Source organism: Gossypium raimondii, chromosome 11 (genome assembly GCF_025698545.1).
Source record: "Gossypium raimondii isolate GPD5lz chromosome 11, ASM2569854v1, whole genome shotgun sequence".
Lineage (NCBI taxonomy): Eukaryota > Viridiplantae > Streptophyta > Magnoliopsida > Malvales > Malvaceae > Gossypium > Gossypium raimondii.
This window is the reverse complement of record NC_068575.1, coordinates 61537596-61562376: the sequence shown is the minus strand read 5'-3', so window position 1 is coordinate 61562376 and position 24781 is coordinate 61537596. Positions and strand designations below refer to the sequence as shown.

General features: G+C 31.5%; 5 protein-coding genes across 5 annotated transcripts; 4 read left to right on the top strand and 1 right to left on the bottom strand.

Moving 5' to 3' along the window:
• The first annotated feature begins 934 nt into the window (after nucleotides 1–934).
• Nucleotides 935–3871, top strand: LOC105801912 (uncharacterized). The gene is made up of 5 exons (XM_012633264.2): nucleotides 935–1132; nucleotides 1653–1950; nucleotides 2499–2630; nucleotides 2736–2852; nucleotides 3405–3871. Exons 2-5 carry the CDS (start codon nucleotides 1690–1692, stop codon nucleotides 3744–3746), a joined length of 852 nt encoding a protein of 283 aa, XP_012488718.1. The 5' UTR covers nucleotides 935–1132; nucleotides 1653–1689; the 3' UTR covers nucleotides 3747–3871.
• A 6945-nt stretch (nucleotides 3872–10816) lies between these two features.
• On the bottom strand, nucleotides 10817–12439 carry LOC105801913 (LIM domain-containing protein PLIM2b). The gene is made up of 5 exons (XM_012633265.2): nucleotides 12194–12439; nucleotides 11752–11842; nucleotides 11602–11618; nucleotides 11424–11513; nucleotides 10817–11342 (listed from the first exon to the last, which is right to left on the bottom strand). Exons 1-5 carry the CDS (start codon nucleotides 12326–12328, stop codon nucleotides 11067–11069), a joined length of 609 nt encoding a protein of 202 aa, XP_012488719.1. The 5' UTR covers nucleotides 12329–12439; the 3' UTR covers nucleotides 10817–11066.
• A 2029-nt stretch (nucleotides 12440–14468) lies between these two features.
• Nucleotides 14469–15294, top strand: LOC105800883 (glutathione S-transferase T1). Its single transcript, XM_012632253.2, has 2 exons — nucleotides 14469–14812; nucleotides 14925–15294. The coding sequence occupies exons 1-2, from the start codon at nucleotides 14588–14590 to the stop codon at nucleotides 15069–15071; spliced, it is 372 nt and encodes a 123-aa protein (XP_012487707.1). The 5' UTR covers nucleotides 14469–14587; the 3' UTR covers nucleotides 15072–15294.
• A 175-nt stretch (nucleotides 15295–15469) lies between these two features.
• Nucleotides 15470–17679, top strand: LOC105801917 (glutathione S-transferase T1). The gene is made up of 7 exons (XM_012633272.2): nucleotides 15470–15679; nucleotides 15777–15850; nucleotides 15938–15998; nucleotides 16086–16139; nucleotides 16420–16499; nucleotides 16881–17086; nucleotides 17320–17679. Exons 1-7 carry the CDS (start codon nucleotides 15537–15539, stop codon nucleotides 17533–17535), a joined length of 834 nt encoding a protein of 277 aa, XP_012488726.1. The 5' UTR covers nucleotides 15470–15536; the 3' UTR covers nucleotides 17536–17679.
• Nucleotides 17680–19915: 2236 nt separating this feature from the next.
• On the top strand, nucleotides 19916–24455 carry LOC105801915 (uncharacterized). The gene is made up of 8 exons (XM_012633268.2): nucleotides 19916–20364; nucleotides 21253–21315; nucleotides 21413–22174; nucleotides 22334–22465; nucleotides 22555–22638; nucleotides 22916–22975; nucleotides 23081–23167; nucleotides 24023–24455. The coding sequence occupies exons 1-8, from the start codon at nucleotides 19999–20001 to the stop codon at nucleotides 24209–24211; spliced, it is 1743 nt and encodes a 580-aa protein (XP_012488722.1). The 5' UTR covers nucleotides 19916–19998; the 3' UTR covers nucleotides 24212–24455.
• The last annotated feature ends 326 nt before the right edge of the window (nucleotides 24456–24781 follow it).

The window sequence follows — 24781 nt, the reverse complement described above, 5'->3', positions numbered from 1 at the left end:
AAAAAGTTAATAAAACATTTAAAAATAATTCCATATTAACAATAAAATATAAGTAAAACCTAATGTAAGTTGTCACGTCAATACCATTAATAGTTTAACAATTTAGTTAATTTTTAGTCAAAAATAAACAATTTAATTAAATTTTAAAAGCTGAAATTAACCTAAAATAAATGTTAAAATGATAACTAAATATTAAGAGACTATTTATTTTATTTCATATTTATATAGAATAAGAATATATGATACCTATAAAATAGATTTATTATCCAAAAATAAATAAATATTATCTCTACTAATAGTTAAGTATTTATTATGAAAAATTAAGTGAACACCAACTAAATTTAAAATTAGTTAAATAATAAATATATTTACAAGATTAATTATATATTTTCATTTTCTATATAAAACCTTCTAATTAAATTAAAATTTTAACTTTAGTTGGTACATGAACTTGTAGTTCGTCACTTAAGTTGGTAGTTCTGCACTAATACTATTAGGTTATATAGCATTGATAATCAATCCCTTAATGTCACATAGTAGTCTCTCAATACATCATGTGGTATTTATAATTTTTAAAATTAAAAAAACTTTAAAAAGTATATTTTCTTTTGCTTCAAGAATGAACCTCGACAAAAATTTGTACTATTTTCTATTAATTTATTTATTTTTAAAGAATTTTTAGATTTATATTTATCACATGATATCTTGATAAGTTCGTCACGTGTCACTACTAGATTAACTATCAATGTCACATAGCACAAACTAACGATATTAGAGCATAAATACAAACATGAATGATTGAATACAGATTCAGATATTAACAAAATACTTTTGAACAAATTTAAGGACAAACTAGATATTAATCCTATTTAAAATATAATTTTAGCTAAAAAAAACTGATGGCGTTACCTTGGAGAAAGCAGCTGAGTTCTTCGCTGTGAAAAGGGTTTTTTGGGGGCATATCCCTGAAGTTTTGCTTATTCATTTTCAAGGACCTCAGTCTTCCTTCCTTTATCAAACTACGGTCAAACAAAGGGGGGAATATTTTAATTTCTTTTGGGGTTCAGAAAAACCAAAGGGAAATTGAAGCCCCAATAGAGCGATAGAAGAGAAAAGCCCTACAAACACAAAGGTTTTTTGGCTTTTTCCCCCTTTTACTATCTTCAATTCATTGAATAATTTTCTTTAATGAACCGATTGTTTTCAAATCTCCATTTTGACTGTCAATTGTCAAAATCATTTCTTTTTATATATTCTCATGTTGATAATTTGATTAATTATGGAATGCAAAGATTGGGTTTCTAAATTTTGGTTCAAATTAGATATGGGTTTGGAAGATTCATCCATTGATGTGTTTTTAAGACGAAATTAGATGGAGTTAAAGCAATATTCAAGATTTAACCATTTATTAAATTAGGGTTTAGGATCCAATCTTCATTTTTTTGTTTTGATATGAATATTCTTGTTTGCTTATGGAATTTTTGTCCATGGTACCTTTGTAACATATCAGATTGGAATTTTTTGGATTTCTGAATATATACATATATATTTATTTATCTTTCATGTTTGATTTATGATCCAATCATCACATATGGTGAATTAGCTTTTATTTTAGATTTTCAGCATTGTTTTTGCAATTGGTGTTTCTCCAGGTTTTGAGAGTTGTTAAGGTTAAGAAATTCTTCAGTAATGGCATTGCAAGAGAAGCTGGATAGATTTAATAAGCAGCAGGAGAAGTGTCAGTCGATGCTCTCCAACATCGCCGCGAAATCATCATCATCTAGGGCAGCCGTGGCTCCAAAACCAGCACCTGCACCGCCTTTTTCTGGTGCAAGGCCTTCTGCTCCTGTCAAATTCTCAAATGATACTGAGAGGCTTCAACATATTAATAGCATCAGGAAATCTCCTGTTGGAGCTCAGATGAAACGTGTTATCGACATTCTTTTTCAGGTTCTTTAGCCATTTTCAGTTCAATCTTTATGTGGTTGATGCAAATAATTGATATTATTCGTTGTTAACATATGTAAATGATATTTATCGTTGTAAGGATGGATCTGTTATGCAGCAAATTTCTATAATGTTTTAGATAACTTTTAGAGTAGTTGATTCAAGTGATTGGATGTTAGTTCGAGATAGCAACCCGTAGGTCCTTACGGGACTGCTGTTCTATGCTTTTGTAGCCTTTTTAAGTCGAAAATGATAGGGTTTCCGTGCTGTATTCTAACATTATTTCAAGTGTCTGGTAAAAGACTGTAGGTTTGGGATTCTACTAAGTCATTAATCGTCGAGTAGTTAATATATTGATGGTTTGATTTTACATCAAAGAATGGTGGGGAGCTTGAAATGTTATACGGTATTCACTTTTTGAGATCTCGTAAAAAACTTTTAGTTGGCGTTACTATGGACTTTACATGTTTCTTTGTTTCTTCTCGTGCTTCACAAGGAGCTGAAAACTTTTAACTATTTCAATGCTGTATGCTATATATTCATGGCTGCAGACAAGGCAAGCTTTCACACCGGAACAGATCAATGAAGCATGTTATGTCGAAGTGAATGGCAATAGAGATGTTTTTGAGGGCTTGAGGAAAAATCCAAAAGTGTACTATGACGGAAAGCGCTTCTCTTACAAGGTGACATTTTCTTCTTCTTCTTCTTCTTTTTTTATAATAAGCATTGCCCCTATTGCTTAGTGTCTTTCTTAAAGGATTGCAATTTTGTATATGTTATTCTTACAGGCTAAGCATGATGTAAAAAACAAGAATGAACTTCTTGTTTTGATTCGGAAATTTATAGAAGGCATTGCTGTTATCGATCTCAAAGATGCATATCCGAATGTGATGGAAGACTTGCAGGTATAATTAAGTTGATATTTTCCTTCACTTACCATATCAGATTGGTAAAAGTACCATAGAAGCCCCTATACTAGGAGCCAGCTTGCATTTTGCCCCCTGTACTCAAAAAATAGGCAAATTAGTTCCTGTAGGTTAGATTAAAACGGAAACTGGTCCTTCTGTAAAACATTTCATCAATTTCTACTATTAAAAACTGGTCCCTGTACCTCAGCTCAATGTACATGTGGCACGCCTCGTGTCATTGTTTGGTTATTTCATCATTTATGCCAATATTTTAGCAGTACAAATGGATGGATGCTTTTTTTAATAGAAAGGACCAATTTGCTCTTTGATTTAACATACAGGGACTAATTTGCCCAGTTTTTAGTAGAGGGGGCAAACTGCGATCCGATTCCTAGTACAGGGGCCTCCATGATACTTTTACCTATCAGATTTTGATTTATCAAAGTCTTTAGTGCCGTAATACTTTACCTGGATATGATATGAATGCATGACACGAATACAATATACATTTACCAAACGCAAAAAATCTGGTTATTGTTATATCTGTAGGCTCTGAAAGCTGCAGGTCAGATTTGGCTGCTATCGAATTTTGATTCTCAGGAAGACATAGCCTTCCCGAATGATCCCAGGGTACCTATTAAGGTAGATGATGACCTTAAAGAGTTATTTCGTTCAATTGAATTGCCACGAGACATGCTCGACATTGAGAAAGATCTGCAGAAGAATGGAATGAAACCCGCCACGAACACGGCAAAAAGAAGAGCTGCTGCGCAAGTGCAGGGCATTTCCGCCAAGCCAAAGCCTAAACAGAAAAACAAGGAGTTCTCCAAGAAGGCTAAGCTAACAAATGCACATCTTCCTGAACTTTTCCAGAATCTCAAGAATTCTTGAACCCGGAAAACGGGGTCTCACACACAGACGAAACTAGCTATTCTTCTTGTTTTTTTGTATGTAGCAACATAATTTGATCCAATGATTACTTCTCTTGTAATAATAACAGTAATTTCATTTTCTTACCGATTGGTTCATTTTGATCACCTAATTATGAAACTTAAAATAGTTACTCAACTATTAGGAGATTCTTTTTTCGATTATTGAAGTAGTGGTGGTTTTTAAAATTGGTATAATAGTAATTTTAACTCTCAATATTTATATATTGTGTCAATTTAGTCTTGATTTTAAAAAAACAAATTTATTAGTTAAATTTCATTGAGAATATATATAAAAATGGAAATACCCCAAAATCCAATATGACAATTTTCGTCTCTCTCTTTTAAATTGAACCCCAAATGTCACAAAGAAAACTAAAAGAAAAGAGCAAATTACATAATGCGTAAATGTTGCGAGTTAAATTTTTTTAGAATCGAGACTAAATTGACATAATTTATAAATATTGAGGTCAAAATTACTATGAAGTCAATTTTAAAAGTTGTTATTGTTAACCTGTTGATGACAAAAAAGACAAATTTGAAATCATAGGGTGATAAAAAGAGAAATTTACTAAGAGTTGAGTAATCATTTTGTAGTTTTTCATACTTGGATGACCAAAAAAAAAATTATTAATAGTTGAGTTACTATTAATGAAATTTACCCATCATTAAATATATACTGCTCATAATTCAGAAGTCCCACAAAAGCTGAGATCGTATGTACTTCCATTGTTGCATTGCTTGTTCACTTCCTTTTTTTACTTTTTATTTAATTCAGTGAGTGAAGATTCTTCTTTGTGCCCATTAATAAATTTAAACTCCCCAACATGTTGTAAACCCAGAAACAGCTAGCATGATAGCTATGTTTCTGGAGAAATTAAATTATTCAATGTTCAGTTTTTTGTCTTAAAATTATTGCACATGATTGGAACACCTTAACGAGGCCGGTTACTTGATATACGTCTCTTCTCCAAAATTCTTGTACGAAAATCTTTTTTTTTTTTTACAATTTAATCAAGTGAATATATTAGAGAGGTCCCTCTATTATAATGACCCGATTAAGTTAATCCTCTTCATTTTAGATGAATCAATTTAATTTATATATTATTAAAATAAATCAAATAAATTTAAACTGAATAGAATTAATAAATTTAAAAATATCATTTACATTTTTAAAATTTTTATAAATAATTTTTAAATTTTTTATGATTTTATAAATATTTTTTTGTTTGGAATCAAATAATAATTGAAAAAAATCTCATTACATTTTTATATGATAATTCTATTTGAATTTGGACTCATTTAATTCTTTTTAAAAATATAAAATTAAATTAATTCGGAGGGCTAATTTGGTCCGGTCCTTATAATACTAAGATCTCCGAACTACTTTAACCTACATATACATATGTCTATATATTCACCTGTTTGCTCTAATACTTCGTTTTTATTAAATATTCATGGTTGACACCTTAACGTAAAACACGATGTTGTATTTAACACTCCACTTTGAGTAATCTATATAAATTACTTTTCTTTTTTGGTACTTCGATTTGAAATTCATCGATAATCTGTTAAATTTTGATATTTTCAAAAATCTAATATGACAAACATATTATCATATGTGTAATGACATGATAATTTATTATTTTCATATATTACTCATTAAAAATTTAATTAATGGATTAACAACTATCATTTACGTCAATATTGAATTTTTAAAATTCGAAAAGTTTAGGGACTTAGAATGATTCAGTTTGAGAATACAAACTAAATCGACAATTATACACTCAGTACATGACTAGTAATTGAGTTTAGCCAAACAAATTTAACTGCTACTGTATGGGTCAAGACTAAAATTTCAAATTTTGAAAAATACAAAAACTAAATTTTGACCAAAAAAAAGTACAGGGACTAAACTTATAACTTTTGCAAAGTACAAAAACTAATAGCATAATTTAACCAAATCTATGGAATTGGAGGGACCACATTTGCTTGTTAACACAAACTCTTGCTATACGTGATAAAATATAGAACTTGATCTTATTGATATCAATTGTATGTAATATAAAAAGTAAAAACTTTTGATGTTCCTATTGCCTTGTTTTGTTTTGTAATGATGGAAGTAACATCAAAGAAAGCCACCAACAAATGTGGGGTTTGACCTTTAAAACAACAAGGAAAACCATTAAAATATTGTTCCCATTGTTCTTCCTTGTAATAATTTCTTTTTTTCGTCCTTTTTACTGAATGCAAAAGCCACCATTCACACATTAAAATAAATAAATTATTTAAATTTACCAGATTCAGAATCATTTCATCGGTTTTTTTCCCTCAAAATATACTTTTTTAGTCGGTTACCTTTCTTCTTCTTCATCCTCAACTCTTAAAATAAAAAAATTTTGGTTTAAATATTTTATAATTTATAAAATTGTAAATTAATAACGATAAAATTATACTTTAATTTTTGATAAATATTTAATTTAATTTTAAAATTACATTTATAATATCATAAAATATACAATTTAATTCTCTTGGTAGAAACTCAATTGATAAATGGAAGCAAAGAAGAGAACTCGGCATGAAGTTTGATTCTTATTTGCAAAACAAATATATGTAGTTGATGAGTATGAAAGAAATATATTCCTTTATCTCAAATTGTATCTGTTATACATATACATTACTGCAAAAGAAAGGGGGGAAACATAAGAACTGTTCTGCACTATGATTAAGGATGAAAAAATTTGTATAACTTAATTATACATATTCAAGATCTGCAAAAGACAGAGAGATTAATCAGTTGTGGAGGGGGTCTGGTCCGCCTGGAACTGCTCGATATGAAACTTCATAAATTGGTTGACCCTTTTCTGCAACAGATGGCCGTGGGAAATGCTGCTCCGCCGCGGCCATGGGTGTTGGTTCTTGAGGTTTTAGAGTTTTAAGGGTGTGGCGGCGGCAACTTGAGAGGTTGATGTTGGAAAGGATGATGGTGAAGAAGATGAATAAGAATTTGGGAGTAGAAATGATGATCATGATTTTTGATGACGAAACGAAGAAAATGCAAAGATGGTTAATGGAAATTGGGTTTTAAAGAAAAGAGGTTGTTAATAGGAGCAAACCAGTGGTGAAATCTAAGTCAAATACATGTTACTATTAATTATGTTGTAATGGCGGAAATACCCAATCAAACGTGGCTGAATTTACCCATCATCATCTTTATTAATTATACTCCCAACCAAAACCATAGTGATATTCTAGGGGTAGTGTTGTAAAATTCATAATCGGTAATTAAATAAAAATATATAAATTTAATAGGAGTAGAAAAATTCTTAAAAGAATTCATAAACTCAATTCAATTGTTAATTACTCTTATTTTTAATTTTTTTATCAGACCCAAATGCATACTACCAATAAAATTATTAGTTATTTGTTTAATCAATCGAAAAATTGATCTAATTCTAGTATTATTATTGTAGCGTTTGCAATAAGTTTTAAAATTCTATACCGAAAGAGGATTGAACCCTTGATCACCGATTAAGGAGGAGGGACTATTTTTAGATTAATTATTATGATATAACTAGGGCACATTGACACCCATAGATTTGAATTTATGGTGTAAAGTTTGAAATTATACGATAACAATATAATTTAATTTTGAAATTAATGTGGATAAGCTTAAACTCTAAATGTCGAACAGAAATTTAAAATAATGGATGACCTAATCTTAATTTTAAGAGAAAAATAGGTTGAAGTTGACACTTGTGAGTGTCCACCCTTCCTTCACTACTAAATTTAATATATATATAAATAAGGTTTAAGGATTTTAATTTTCCATAGACATCCAAAAATGAATGGTTCCTAAATTTTATCGTAAACTATACATAGTTAAGTGTCTTCAAGTTATAAATTTCAATCATACCGTAATGGTTTTTAGAGATGTGCAGCATCATTGTAGTATTCTCTTATGGCTTGGCTTCACAACATTATTTGTATAGGCATGCTCGATGAGATAAATCATTCTCCAATTACGGGACATTAGTTTTCATCACGCAAGGCAAATTGAAAGCACCGTTCATTGCCCCTATACCCTCTAAATCTCTCAATTTTCCGTTGGTTTGAAGGTAAAAATAGAACACTCAAACTATAAAATCAATTTCTATAGTTTAAATGATCCGAATATCGTGACCATGAACAACAATTGATACACAACGTTCATTATCTCAAACTGTATCTGGTATACATATACATGACTTCCAAAGAAAGAAAAAATAAATAAATAAATAAGAATTGCTCTGCGTCTGCGCTAAGATTGAGGAAATTTTTTTGCGTTAACTTAATTAATATTCAAGATCTGCAAAAATAAATAAATAAAAATATAAAATAAAATCAGTTGTGGAGGGGGTTTGGTCCGCCTGGAACTGTTCGATATGAAACTTCATAAATCGGTCGACTAATCTTTTCTGCAACAGATGGCTGTGGCGACTTAGCTGCTGGGAAATGGAACCATGTTGTTGAGAGCTCCGCCGCCATGGTGGTTGGTTCTTCAGGGTTTATAGTTTTAAGGGTGTAGCGGCGGCAACTTGAGAGGTTGATGGTGGAAAAAATGATGGTGAAGAAGATGAATATGAATTTGGGGTTACAAATGATGATCATGATGATGGAAATGAGAAGATGGTTTATGGAAATTGGGTTTTAAAGAAAAGAGAGGTCGAGTGTATTTAATGGGAGATCATGGTGAAATATGAAGTCAAATACTTGCTACTATTAATTATGTTGTAATGGCGGAAATGCCCTTTAAACGTGGCTGAAGTTGCTCGTTGTGTTATTAATTATACTGCCTAACCATAGTAAGAGAAAGAGAGGACAGGGTAAATCGGTCCTTTTCGATCTGGTGGAGTGTTAAGTTGAAAAACCGTTTCTAAGAAACTGTTGTAAGCGTTGACTTTACACTCGTTTGGATCGATGTTAATGCCAATTTGTTTTTTTTTAATATATATAATATTTATTTCAAGGCTCAATATTAATTAATTATTATTGATGGTTCTTTTTTCTTGAGGTGAATGAATTCATTGACATGTGCCCGAAGCTGTCCAAGACAAATGGCAGGCACCATTACCGTTCCGTTTTCTTCATAACATGCACTGTAATTGCTTCCAAGGAATTCATACGTGTGATGTGATACTAATCATAGTTATTCATATGGGACCGTTCAAATCCTACCAAATTCAAATGTCACATTTTCTTGATAGGTGATTGTAGACCACACATAGTCTCATTCTTTATCATCTCTTTAAATAACTTTATTTATTCGAATTCTTATTAAAGTCGAAAATTAAAATTTAGACTGAGAATAATATCGAATCTGTTAAGAAAATCATCAACTCTCAATAAATAACACTTTAAAAATTTTCTTAAAAGAGTTAACCTATTGTAAACAATAACCATATCGAATACATATTCATATACACTATATTTCTTCAAATAAGAATAACATGGATGAAACTAATATCTAGATCCAAAATTCATAGGCCATAATCTGATGGATCTGAATCGAATTTAAGTATGAAGTTTAGGATTTACACTGTTTTTTCATGTTTATGATGGTTGTGGAAGAATCATTGAGCTGCCTAAGTTGAAATGTGTTGTAAAAAACATCATTACATATTGTGAAATTATGTCTTGGTTTCTGGTCTGTCTGAACACAAAGGCATCACCACATTTTTATGTTTTGTTTTCAATTATTACCTTAGATTAAATATTTTTCGTAGTCTGAACGCATACAAATGTTGGGAGGTAGATATTGGAAGTCAAAGCTTTGATTATTTTATATTGGTTTTGAAGATTATGAGAAGATTGGTTTATTCGTTTACTGCTAAAACGTACGTGTTATTGATTAAGTCTAGATATGTGTAGGTACCCAATATAAATATCGTCTCCACTTTTTTGTACGGTTAAGGCCACTAATATGTTCATATGCAATCCCAAAAATTAGTTAAAGGGTGACTAAATTATTATTAACTTTATATTTTAGTTATTTAATTTTAAAAAATTACAAAATACTTATTAAATTATTCGAAAGTTTTCATTTAAGTTAACGAGATGTTAAATTTTTTTCTTAAAAAGTCTGGCAATTGAACTCCAAATAACAATTCGACAATTAGTATGATGGATCAATACCAATTGATAAGTAGAAGAACATTCCTTTCATGAGAACAAATGAATTGCGGAAGAAAAAGGGAAGAAAATCTTTTGATTGGTGCAAGCGGTACGGACAAAGAAGGTCATACATCAACGATTATAACAGTTTAGTGACTTAAATAAAAATTTTTGAATAGTCTAGTGACTGTTCTGTAACTTTTTTAAGTTAATAACTAAAACATCAAGTTACTAATAACTTAGAGACCTTGAATGCAATTTACCCTTCTTTAAATATATAAAAGATTAAAAAATATTTTTATATTAAACATATATCTATATCCGAGATGTGATTCACATTAATCGGTCAAAAACTAAAAAGAAGGCAATAATTTGAGAGGAAATTTTAAAACCGTATACGTCAACTATATGGAGTTAATGGTCAAAGCATGCTCGACGGTTGAATATTTTTCCACAACCCATATTTGTTTATTTATTTATTATGTTTAAATAATTATCGTAGACATCTGTCGCCAGTTTGCTTTGAAATAAGTTAGCAACCATTTCTTATGTATAAATGAAGTAATTTTTAATTATAAAGTTAAATTTAACCCCATTAATTTAATTTTTATTTTTAAATTAAATTTAGTTTTAATTTTTAAAAGAGCCCAATTTCATTATTAATCTTTTGAAAAAGTTGAATTGATTTTTTAGCAAAAATATTGACTAAAATGTTAAAATTTTGAAACATGATAACCGCATGACAATCTTCAGATACTTCATATTTTTTATATGAAATTTAATAATTTTAAAAATTTTAAATTTTACAATAAAAATTAATAACTAAACTAACTCAAAAATACCAAATTAATAATACATTAAAAATAATCTGACCATTGTTCAACTGGGGCAATTTAAATATAAGGTAACATTTTAATTCCCTTTGATAAAGTTTTTCACATAATTTAAAACAACAATTAGTTTTTAATAAAATATCAAACAACACCTTTAGACCCCACATTGAACATCTTCATGGGACTAAATCAAGACACATGCATATATCTATATATAAATATCAAACACCAAAATTATACTGAGATTTTAAACCACAAATATTGTCCCATGAAGGTTCAAATCAAAGTATTTTCCTTCATGGATCAGGTTGAGCTTCGGTTCCGGTTTTGTTATCTTCCGATTTCGGTTCCGAATCGGATTCGGCATCGAATTTCCCGCCAGAGGGGCTTCTCTTCATCGAAGATGTCTTAGTTAGATGACTGTAACTGCCTTTTTCCTTAAACAATTGAGCGAAATGGTGCTTGCAATACAGGAAACCGTCCAATGCGGCATATGACGATGTTGTAAGAAAACAACCTCCATGTGCACACCTAAAGCAGTTTTTATGGTATATTTCACCTTCCACAGTCACCTGTAATTTACAGGTTGGATGGTATATTCTCGTACTTATGCTTGAAAATATGTCCGAAAAAATTGAAAATGAAAACAATACCTTTTCTAAAGGATAACAAGTTTTCTTACAGACTCCACATTTGTCTTGTGTGCCAGAGAAAAGGGATGCAACTTTGCTTGGTGCCCTTTGCTGTGTAATTAAAAAATATGATATGAATGTATGAAATTTATATATCAAAAAAATAATATAATGTTTTTAAGGCATGGTTGGAGTTTACCAGTCCATTGGGCTTGTCTGAAAATCCATTAAAACAAACCATTGTTAGCCAAAATGAAAATAAAAATGAACCAAATTATAAGTTAGTTTAGTTTGAAAAGCTTAATCTCGAAATATATATATATATATATATATATATATAAGATGTCACCTTTGGAAGTGTAACTCCCGGTTCCCCTAAAGAATTGCTCAAAGTGAGGCTTGCAATAAAGGTTTCCTTCCCTTTGACAATGGCTTCCCATCTAGGATGAAAATGAAAAACAAAATATAAAAATTAAATTAAAGCAATGCACAGGACAACGAGAAAAGTGAAGATGAATGCATTTAACATCTATGAAAATGGTAGTATTTTCAAACAATGTTTTTTAAATTGAACTGATGATCAAACTGATTAGGTCATTGATTCGTCGATCTGATCAGTTCGATTAAAAAACACTAATTCAACCATTGGTTCAATTTATTTTTTTAATTAATTCAACCGGTCTAATCTAATTTAAACATCTTCAGTTTCTTAGTGGAGCAAAGATTGATCATGGATTTCACAATATTATGATTTTAAAAAAAAAAATTTATGGTAAATACAGAAAAGGTACCACAAGAAGGCCTTTGCAATGACTGCATCTAAAACAAGTCTTATGATAAGGTACACCATCAACAGATACCATTTCAATGAAATGAACAGTCTTATCACAAGACCTGCATTTCTCTGTCGTCCCACTGAATGCCATTTTCTTGTAATGAAAAAAAGAGAGGCACAAATGACAATAAGAAAACAAGGGGGAAAAAAGAAAGAAAGAAAAGAAAATGGAGGTTTAATTCAATGGAAGACAACAAGAGTGAGTTTCTAATGTCTGTCTCACAGCATTGATATAGAAAAACCATCCAATTCAAGACTTCACTTTAATTAGCAAATGTTAAAAACAGAGAGAGTTTATAGGTTAAAAATTATGTAATGAAAATAAACACATGGATTATGTGAATTGGCGCTTGTTAAGGATACGTAATTAAAGCTCCATCCTTAGGTAACACACTTAGAATAGGAGAGATTCATGTTTCTATGGTAGATTCAAAGTTTTGTTGACCAAGTTTTCCAGAGTGATGAGTATCATTTTTTCCTATACATGTGAAACAATCATATATTAATCACAATTTTTTTTAGACATTTGGATTAGGTCCAAATTGAATTAGATTCAAACAGTAAATTAGATGAGAATACTTGTAATTAGAGTTGTTCATGATTGGGCTGGGCCCTAATTAAATTTCAGGCCTAATTGTTAGGTCCAGGCCCGCTTGAAAAATTAGTCTAGATTTTTGACTAAGTTCAACTTGGATAAAAATGTTAAAACCCGAGCCTAGTTCATATTAATTTTTATATAATTTTTTTAAATATTAAAATATATGTTTCTCAACAATTTGAAAATAAATAAAAATAATATTTATACTTAAATAACACTAAGATAAGTGCAACATAACAAGCAAATGCCTCTAAAATAATAACAAAATTAACGACAAAACAAGTGTTATACAATATTCAAACGTAACAACAAAATAGTGAAATGATAATAACATAATAATGAAATGATAGCAAAACAGTGGCAAAAAGTGAGAAAACAGTAACAAAATATGAAAAAACAGTAAGATCTTTTTTTATTAAAAATTCAGGTCGGACAGGACTAAAAAAATCTCACCGAGGCTTGGCCTGTTTAGATTTTTTTCCAAGCTCATTTTTCAGACCTATATTTTTACAGAATTTTTTTCATTTTTCGAGCGAACCTTCAGACCGAACTGTCCATGTACAGCTCTATCTATAATTTTATATATAGATATATATATATATATATATATATATATATATATATATAAACATATATTTCATCCATATACATACGTGAAACACAAATGTCAAAACATAACTATTTCTTTAAAAAATTGAGTGTCCTTTTTTATATAATTTTACACTTCAATAATTAAAAATTAAGTTATTTTATTTTTATTTAAAAATTTTGGTCCATTCATTAATATAATAAGTATTTCTTTATCAAATTTTATTTACTTAAAGTATTAATTAGAATGTATTTATAAAATACAATATATAATAGATGAAAAATAAATATTAAATTGATAAATTTTGTTTGAAAAATATTAATACATCAAAATACTAATAGTATTAATGATTTTCACCTTTTAAATTACAAAAACTAAAATTCAAATTGTGTAAAAGTAATAATTAGAAGTGTTCATTGGTCGGATCAGATTTGGTCCAGACTCAACCAAAATTTTAGGTACGGGCTCAGCTTGAAAAATGGGTCTAAAATTTAGCTCAAACTTAGCCTGTCGTATTATTTTTTATATAATTTTTAAAATATATAATAGATCAAAAATACTAAAATATTAAAATAAATGTTTCTAAACAAATTAAAAATAAATTAATATATATGTATATTTAAATAACACTAAGATAAATACAACTTAATAAGTAAATGTCTCTAAAATAGTAATAAATTAACAATAAAACAATAATTATATAATTTCCAATTAATAACAACAAGATAGTAGCAATATAATAGTGAAATAGTAGAAAAATAGTGAGAAAACAATAAGAAAATAATAGCAAAACAGTAAAAAATAGTAAAAACACAACCGTTTTTTTTTTACAAATTCGGATCAAATCGGGTTAGGGCCAAAAAAGTCTTACTCGAAACCTGACTCACTCCGTAAATGAGCCTAATTTTTTATTCAAACTTATTTTAGGTTTACATTTTTATTTAAACTCTCTTACTTTTCGACGAAACCATCTCACATAACCATAAACAGACGTAGTAACAACATGTTTTGAGACAAAGGCTTCGGTGAACAACCCTTACCGAGGCGATGTAGTTCGAATATTACAATGTCGTATTTATATTATTTTTTATATTATATAATATCCTATTTGATACTTTAATTATTTTCTAATATTGATAATGACAGCCGCCTTTTGAAACTCGATGCTTCCATTTGTTTCAGTCACAATTGTTCAGAATTCTATTCTAGCGCCTGTGTTTCACCGTCCATTGAATCCAGAAGCAGTTGCTGAAGGCGAGAAAATTCTGTCCGCAGCTCTGTCGAAGACCGAATCTTTTTGGCTCGACGATAATAGGCCTTTTTGGCTCGGTGAGAACCAACCATCAATAGCCGATCTTATCCTCGTTTGTGACATAATGCAAGTTAAGGTATGTTTTTTATGAATCAATCTTTTTCGTCATCTCCGCCGTGGCCCCGTATGCTTAATGTTTCGTGCTTTAAAAATTAAATCACGCATCGATAACAATTTCTTCGATGTAGCTTGTGGGTGAGACGGATTGGAACAGATTATTGGGTCCTTACAAGAAAGTTCAGCAATGGATTGAGAACACAAGAAATGCTACAAATCCTCACTTTGATGAACTGCATAAGGTCCTGAAGGAACTCAAAGAAAAACTGCAAAATTAGCAATTAAAAGGGTTTAGCAAATAATGAAGGTGGTGGAGTCTTTGCATTCAAGAATCTGAGAAATGAAGAACTGCATTACTATAGTATGTATAATTAGAACGTGTGGAATGTTTTCAGTCACTAAGAACAGGGGGTTATGTTTATATAAACAGATGCTGTGGTATTGTAATGGACGATGAGTAAATATTGGCTTATATATAAGAGTTTCGCTCTGTTTTACTTATTATTTCGTTGTACTGTAAGTCCTCTGGTTAGCTATTTTACTCCAATTTCGAGATGAGGAAAATGGATATATTTAATATTTTAATTTTTAATTATTTATATATAATAGTTTAGTAATGTTGTGGTTTACCCAGAAGAAATCACACGTGTATGCTACCTGACCTAGTCTATTCGCGGTTGAAGAAATGACATAAAGGAAGCAAAGTCAACAAAACAAAGGTGTTTGAACAAAATAAATAAATAATGGCGGAGGATAAATTAAGGGAAAAATACCGAAAACAGAGACTGAACTCTGAAGTAGAAAGATCAAAAGGGATAAACATGAAGCTCAAACTATATGCAGATCGCATGTCTCAGCCTGTTCGAGCTGTCATCATCTTCTGCAAGTAATTTTTTTTCCCATCTTCTGATGAACTATTATCTGGGTTTTCTTCTGCTTTGAAAATTTTCTTCATGTTTCATATTCTTTCTTTGGTAAATTAGGAAAAATGGTATAGACTTTGAGGAGATTAGAGTTGATATCGCTAAGCGTCAAAATTTAACTCCTGAATACGCAGGTATTCAAATTATACACCAATTTGTTATTAACCATTTGATTTGTTTTTTTTTATGAGATTTATAAATTAAGAATTATTTTGTTGCAGAAATTAATCCCATGAAGCAGCTGCCCGCCATCGTTGATGGAAGATTTAAGCTGTTTGAGAGGTAAATAAAGACCCCTTTTTTCCCCTTAGTTCATACGTTCCATATTAAATATATATATAACTATTAGTTTTTTTGTTGTTGTTGCAGCCATGCCATTCTTGTCTATCTTGCTTCTTCATTTCCTGGAGTTGCAGATCATTGGTGAGTGCAATTACCTTTTTCTTTGTAGGATTACTTGTTAGTTATTACATGGTGGATGGTTGGACAACTTCAACAGTATGTCAATGTCTTGGTGTTCTATGATGTTACTATTGGAAGGATTAACTAATTTATGTGCCAATGTTTGTTTGCTGTAGGTGACTGTCTTACCGAAACTTATGCGGTTCAATCACGGGATTATCAATATAAATTTGGTGCATTTCATGTTCAGTTCAGATATGCCACTCTTATTATAACGAGTGTCCGTTTTCCTTGCTTCAAGGTACCCGGCTGATGTTTTCAAGAGAAGTAAGATACATTTGGTGTTGGATTGGCATCACTCCAACTTACGTCGTGGTCCAAGTATGTAATTAACGCCGAAATGGATCGTACACTTTTTTTCTGTGCTTGTTCATAGTGATTCGTGCACTGATGTTGTAGGATAATGTTTGCTTTGTATCTTATGACATGTTTTTTCCCTTCGTGGACCAATCACTGATGCTATATGCGTGTGCTTGTCTCCAAACATGAATCCTTTTTATGACATATTGTTTTATGTCATATTATTTCCCTTGGTGGACCGATGCTATATCTGTGCTTGTCTCTAAACACGAATCCTTTTTGGTTTATCTATGCCGATATGTTACCTTCAATCTACATATACTTGTGTTGTGGTTATGTGTACCAATGCTCCCTTTCGATTGGTGAGGTATGGCTTTTGAACTCTATGCTTCTGTTTTCCAGCCACAATTGTTCGGAATACTGTCCTAGCACCGGTGCTTGGCCGTCCATTGAATCCAGAAGCAGCTGCTGAAGGTGAGAAATTTCTGTCTGCATCTCTGTCGAAGATAGAGTCCGTTTGGCTCAAGGGTAATGGCCGTTTTTTGCTCGGCGGGAACCAACCATCTATAGCTGATCTTAGCCTCGTTTGTGACATAATGCAACTCGAGGTATATTTGTCCACATTTCATTTCTTTCTGACTGTCATTAGCATTACTTCTCTGGTGGAACATAATATTCTATGACAGTTCACCCGTGCCCCCATAGATTTATCTGCGTTTCTTCTTAAAACATACTAGTATTTATGTTTTCGTTTTCCTTCTTGGCTTGCACATGCATGAGTGCTTAGAAAATGAAATTATCTGAAGAGTCATTAAGATTGATAACAATTTCTTCGACATAGCTTTTGGGTGAGACGGAACGAAACAGGTTATTGGGTCCTTACAAGGAAGTTCAGCTGTGGATCGAAAACACAAGAAATGCTACAAATCCTCACTTCGATGAAGTGCATAAGATCCTAATGAAAGCCAAAGAAAAACTGCAAAATCCGCGGTTGAAGGGAGCGAATAACGAAGGTGGCGAATCTGACATGAAAAGAACTTTGCATTCAAGAATTTGACAAATGGAAAACTGCATTACCTGTATGTATCATTAGTACTTGTAGCGTTTTAATCTTTGCTCTTCTTTTTTTTGAAAAACAATAGATGCTATAGTAATGGATGATGATTGATGAAGTATTATTCTTATTTTACCTGTTTTTTTATACTCCGAGCCCTGTGAGTGTAGGTTAAGAATATATATAATCATATCTTATGCATTGGTACAAATAGCTGGTACTGTGATGGATCGTAAGCAATGATTGGCTCATAACTAATAATTACACTTGTTTTACCTATTGTTTCTTTATACTCTTAAGTCCTGTAATTAGCTATTTTAGCTAATTTACTCAGATTCGGATTTGGATATATGAATATGTGTCTGACATGGATATGTTTAATTTTTTAATTTTTTTTCATATATTTCGAGAATCATATTGTTAATAATTTATTTTGGATAAACTAAGATGAAAATGAAATATGAAAAAAATAAATACATACAATTTAAGGATTCAGCAAAGGTAATGTAATAAAGGAAAATAAAAAAAGCACAGTCTATTTCTTAGACCTGACTATGGATTGGATCGGGTTTAGATTAGGCTAATGAAAAATTTAGATCTATTTTCTATGTTCGGGCTTGACTCGAAAAATAGGTCTGAAATTTTATATAAGTCTGGCTCAAATAAGAAAAATACTAAACTCGATTCTGGTTATATCCGATCGTATTAAATTTATTATATAAAAATAAATTTAAAAATATAATACAACAAATATACTAAAAATATTAAAATAAATGTTTCCTAACAAATTGAAAATGTATTAAAATAAATATTTACAAATTGAAAATGCATTAAAATAAATATTTATACTTAAATAACACTAGGATAGTTGCAACTAGAGGTGCTCATGGGCTGGGTTCGGGCCGGGCTCATCTAAAAATTCAGGCCCATTTACTAGTTTTGCCCAAGCCTGACCCGGATACAAATGATAAAAACTTGGGCCCGACCTGGCCCGTGCGTATTAACTTTTTATATAATTTTAAAATATATAATACATCAAAAATACTAAAAAATTAAAATAAATATTTCCCAACAAATTGAAAATAAATTTTAAAATATATGTAGACTTAAATAACACTAAGATAAATGTAACTTAACAAGCAAATGCCTCTAAAATAATAACAAAATTAACAAATGCCTTTAAAATATTAACAAAATTAACAATAAAATAAGTTTTATACAATATTCAAACAATAACAACAAAATAGTAGCAATATAATGTAAAATGATAGCAAAATAGGAAGAAAACAATAAGAAAATAACATTAAAAAAAAAGAGCAGATTTGTTTTGTCCTTTAGTGAATTCGGGCCGGACTTGGGTCGGGCCAAAAATGCCTTACCCGAGGCCCTTATTTTTTTGTCTAAGCCCATTTTTTGGGTCTATACTTTTACCCAAACCTCCCACATTTCTGTCGGGCCTTCGGGCCAGACGGCCAGACCAAGTGGCCTGACCCATGATCAGGTCTAGTTGCAACTAGAGGTAAGTATTCGATCAAGTCGAGTCAAATCAAGTAAAAATTTTTCAAGTTAGTCGAGTTTACAAAACCTATTTTAGCACCTAAACTTAATTTGAATTTTTTTCGAATCAAATCGAATAAAGTTAATAAATTTCGAGTCGAGTTAATGAATCCTATTATTTATACTCAATGTTGCGTTTGCATACACCAATTATTTAACTAGTAGATGAAGTACAATATTATTTAATTATATAAACAATATAATGGTTTCATTTTTAACTTAATGGATAAATAATTATAAAAAAAGATGTAGTTTTGTCTTTTAACTTAATGATTTTGACTTTTAATTTTAGAAAAGGTAAATATTTATTAAAACGACTTAATTTTGTCATTTCTTATTCGATAACTCAAATTATGTAATTCATATTCAATTAAACCGAAAAATTTGATTTTTTTATTCGAGTTGATCCGAATAACTTGAACTATTTAATTTAAAATTTGAATTTTTATCGAGTTTTTAAATCGAATCAAATTTGCACACCTCTAATTAAACAAACAAATGCATCTAAAATAGTAATAAAATTAACAATTAATTAAAAATTATACAATATCTAAATAATAATAGTAATATAATAATAAAATTGTATCAAAACGATAATAAAAAATAACAATATTCAAGCCGAATCAAACTTGAATAAAAAATACTTACTCAAAACTCATCGTTTAAATTTAAATATTATTTTTTATTTAAACTTATTTTTTGAGATTATATTTTTATCCAACCTCTCGACTTTCGGACGAGTCTACGACCATGATGAGGTGTAATATTTCTTATGTGAACCTCCAAAACATATAAAGAGCAGCCACACTTATGATAGAAACTTTTTTTTTTTCAATTTTGTAGTAATTTTAATCTCATTTAAAAACCTCTTGAAAAACACCCGAAAAAAAAAAACAGCCTTTGTCCGAAATGGGAAACCGAAGGTTCGCTCAGGTATCCACTAGCGACGATGAGGACGAAGTTCCGATACGTACCCGACGGTCCCGGCCGGAAGATACCAAGCAAGAAAGGAAAAGGAAGAAAATGAAGCTACTAGAAGAGGATGATGAAGAGGAAGAAGAGAGGGCATTGAAGAAAACGAAGAAGAATAAGAAAAAGCGAGATGACGACACGGAGGAAGAAGAAGAAGAACCAGAGGAAGAAGAGGAACCAGAGGAAGAAGGAGTTCAAGAGGATGCGAAGCCAATAGGGGAAGCTGTTAGGGTTTCTGGGAAAGGAAGAGGAAGGAGGAGTCATTATGAAGCTTTTGAGTTTGATGGCAACCGATATGATCTCGTGAGTTCTTTACTTGCATTTTGGATTTTTTAGGGTTTTTTGCTCTTTGTTAATCTGTTTCCGAGTGTTCGGATTCTGAATTTAGGGGTTTCTGATTGTTAGGGCTTGTGTTCTTTTTTGCTGTGCGGCATTGTTTGATAGGTTTTGCTGGAATTTAGGGGTTTTGAACTTTTTTGGCTTGAAAATTTTTACTTGTGTTTATGTGGATTTATGGTCTGGTTTTCTGGTTGTTCTATAAATGTCAGATCTGTTAGTTGATTTCAATCATTTTAATGGATTTATCAAGTGCTTTTTTTCCCTTCTTTGAGTGGCTGAAGCTGCTTTTTCTGGGTCATTTTCTTTTATCTTAATTTTAAGTTATCTTCTATGAGAAATTGAGATTTTCAGTTATTTTCAGTTGTAATTGGGGGAAAAAAGAGGCTTTTTTAGATGTTTCCATGTTTGTGAAGAGTGATGATACTTTCTTTAGCTTCTCAGGAATTGTGGTCAAAGAAAGCTGAAATGAGATACTGATTCCTGGTATAAATGAGTTCTACTACTGATTTTACGTTTATGTTTTTCAGTCACCCTTTTAAATAAGTATAGTTGTTATGTATTATGTTTATTTGTTGCTCTTTTGGTCCGTAAATATGGTGCTCGTAATAGCAGTGGCAGAAAAGAGTGTCTTTGTGGATGCTGGTAGGAATTAGAACTAATCTTTTGTGAATGTTAAAAATGGTTATGCTTGTAGAACTGCTTTGTGAAAAGTTATTACTCCAGATTTAAGTGGCCCATTTTTGTGGCATTCTATTTTTATTTTGTTTGCAGCAGTAATTTGGGGTCTCTTTTGTTAATTTATAAGTTTTCACCTTTGTGTCATTATTTATGTTTTCTAGTGCTCCTCTACAGGAGGATCCAGTTCTTTTAGTTCCCGAAGATCAGGAGCAGAAGCCTTATGTGGCAATCATTAAGGTAATTGCATTGCCTGGTATCGCATTTTTAGTTTTGTTACCTTCGACTTACTTCTTAGTCGCTTATTCTCAAATAATGGAGCTTTTATCAATGATAGGACATTAGTCAGACTAAGGATGGGAGCATTATGGTTACTGGCCAGTGGTTTTATCGCCCTGAAGAGGCTGAGAAAAAAGGTGGTGGAAGCTGGCAATCACGTGATACCAGAGAGCTGTTTTATAGTTTCCATAGGGATGAGGTTCCAGCTGAATCTGTGATGCACAAGTGTGTAGTGCACTTTGTTCCCATACATAAGCAACATCCAAACCGTAAACAGCATCCAGGTTTTATTGTGCAAAGAGTTTATGACACTGTAGAGCGGAAACTTTGGAAGCTAACTGATAAAGATTATGAGGATAGTAAACAGCATGAGATTGATCTACTTGTTCAGAAAACTTTATCACGTTTGGGAGATCTCCCTGACCTTGAGATGGATGCTGCTGCTGCAGTTGTTGATCAGGAAGAGCAATTGAAAGCTAAAAGAACACTCAGGAAAAAGAACATTTCACCTCTTGATGTTACGAGGAACGATGAAGGAACTACAAGGTCTGATCAACATATGAAAGCTGAAACTCCTGGAAGCTGTACAAGTAATACCACTGAATACTACACTATTTTGTCAAAGGCTAACGTGCTAACTGGAGTAACCCATCGTGATAAGTGGATGGAGAGGCTTCTCCAAGCAGTTCAATACATGTGTAGTTCTCCTGATAGCGTGCATAATGATGACAAAGTAAAAGGTGGTTCTGATAGCTTGGAACCTGAAAGAGGCGCTAAGAGTTCAGGAACTGCAAATGGATCACAAGAGAAGAGTTCAAATGTGTGCAGTGACTTTTTACCTATGTTTAGCTTTTATAGTAGGGATATCTTTCTTCTTTTTTTTTTTTTTTCCCATGTGATGATCAGTAGAAATAGGTATTATTGAATGTTAATTGATCCAATGATTTGCATAATATTTGTTGCCCTTCTTGATTTGCAGGCTGGCAAGTCTTTTCAGTGGCCAGATGCTGCTGTTGCTGCTGTAACTGCACTCGAGAAGGCCTCACATGATGCTTTTTCACCTGACATGAAATATAACCAGAAGTTACGGCAACTTATGTTCAACCTGAAGGTCAAGAGCTTTCTGCTTATAAGCCTATATAGATATATATTCCCTTGTTTCACTTTAAGATGGTGTTGATTCTTGTTTCTTTTTTATAGAACAATCCGTTGCTCGCTCGACGTCTACTAAATGGAGAATTGGAACCTTCAACAATACTTAACATGACACCTGCTGAGTTAAAGGTATAGTCTGTAAGGGCCTTGAGTTCTCTTCTTTCGTGTCGGTTTAAGAGAGCGATAGCTACCTCATGTAGGTGGAAATGTGTTCAACTCTTGAACTTGGTTATCTTTTTGTCATTTTGGTTTCAATATCTCAACGGCTTAGAAAAATTTTAAGCTTACAATTCTTTGTAACTAATTTTTACTGCAAATATTGATCCCCCACTTCGTTATATATATGTCCTTAGGGTTTTTGTTTATTGCAAGTGGCATTGTTTTGTGATTAATGATTTCTGTGTAGGAGGGTTTAACTGCTGAAGAGACAGCAAAAAAAGAGCCCGATGAATCAGAGCGCATGCAGGTCATTCTCTTCACCTAATTTTTGTTGAAGAATAAATGTGATTACAATTTTCTTTTTAACTTGGTTGACATATGCTCATTGATTGTTCGATTACTCTTTAAGCAGATGACTGATGCTCGGTGCTCAAGATGCAATGAATTTAAAGTCTGTCTAAGGGACATTATCCAAGCAGGACATGGAGATCGCTACCAGGTTATCTCATATTTTCTTCTCCATTTCCATCATCGAGAATAAGCTTGGATTACTATGATGTTACTAAGTTGATTAAGCTAGTGTGTGTCTATATATTGTGATTCACCCTGGTTAGACATGTACATGCACAAATGTCGAACTTGTTTATGTAGGAGAGACCAATAACTGCAACTGCAGAGAAAGATTTGTCTTTGTACTAGATTTCAGGCAATGACTAGAAGTTCACTAACCGTGTTGAGCAAGAGAACAATATACTTTTACGTAGAAATTAGATTTTATAAAGGCATAATATTGACACAAGTACTTAGAAGATGGTAGGTAAAAGTAGTACCATGGAGGCCCCTAAACTAGGAGTCAGATTGCATTTTGCCCCTTTTACCTAAAAATAGGCAAATTAGTCCCTATATGTTAGATCAAAGAGCAAACTGGTCCTTTTTGTTAAAACTTCCATCCATTTCTACTGTTAAAAACTAGCATTACCAGACAGTTACATGTGACAGCATGCCACATTCACCTCATGTTGACGTATAGAGCAGATTTTAACAGTAAAAATGGATGGAATTTTTAACAGAAGGATTAGTTTGCTCTTTGACATAACATACATGGTCTAATTTGCCCAGTCTTTTAGTAAAGGGGGCAAAATGCAATCCAACTCCTAGGACAAGGACCTCCATGGTACTTTTATTGAAGATGGTAATATAAATCTTTGTCTAAAATGGATAAACATGTATCATGCTCCTGCATATGTGAATGTCTGATTGTGTTTGATAGGCATATGTATATTTGTTGTTGGAATATACAGTCAGATATTCATTTTCATCTTTAACCCTTAAAACTTACCCTTTGTGTTTTCAGTTGGAATGTATTGCATGTGGAAATTCCTGGTATGCTTCTAGAGACGAGGCATCTTCACTTACAATAGAGCCATCATCAAGTTCTGCCAAGGGTGCTGGTTTGGGACAACCAGCCATGGCGAAGCCTGAAATTCCCGAGAAGAAGTCGGTTAGCCCCCGTGAATCAGAATCTACAAAAAATGCGGAGTAAGGAGCAAAATTGACCTTTGTACAGTTGAGTGTTTGCGTATCAGTTAGACATAGTCATATATGTATACATCTATATATTAAGGTTAGGTTAGTACTGAGATTCCAGCAAAAGTTATTGGTTTATTCTCAAGCATAAGCCATGATTTAGCTAGTATTACTTTTAAATATCGGAATTTAGTTCAGTTAGTTCTTGAAGTCACATTACACCCCGAAATCTATTTACAAAAAAGTCCTTTGGCAGTTCATTTGGATAGACTGATATTTTGCATTATGCTTTAAAATGAAATCCATTTTTACCTAGAAATGGATCATGGGAAGGCATTTTGCTTCTTCCTACTATTTCTGGTTATCATTTAATTTCTAGTTTGAATAAGCGAATCCCATTTCTAAATTTTAGTTATTCTCATTATGTAGGGTCTTAAAGAGAATATGCCAGCATCGTCACTTTGAATTACAAAATAATTTTTAATAATAAATGTGCAGTGATTTGGGTCTATTGTAAAAATGGGATCAATTGTCAGTTCAACTGTTATGAAATATCTTTCTTTCTTTTTGTAAAAAAAACCATTTC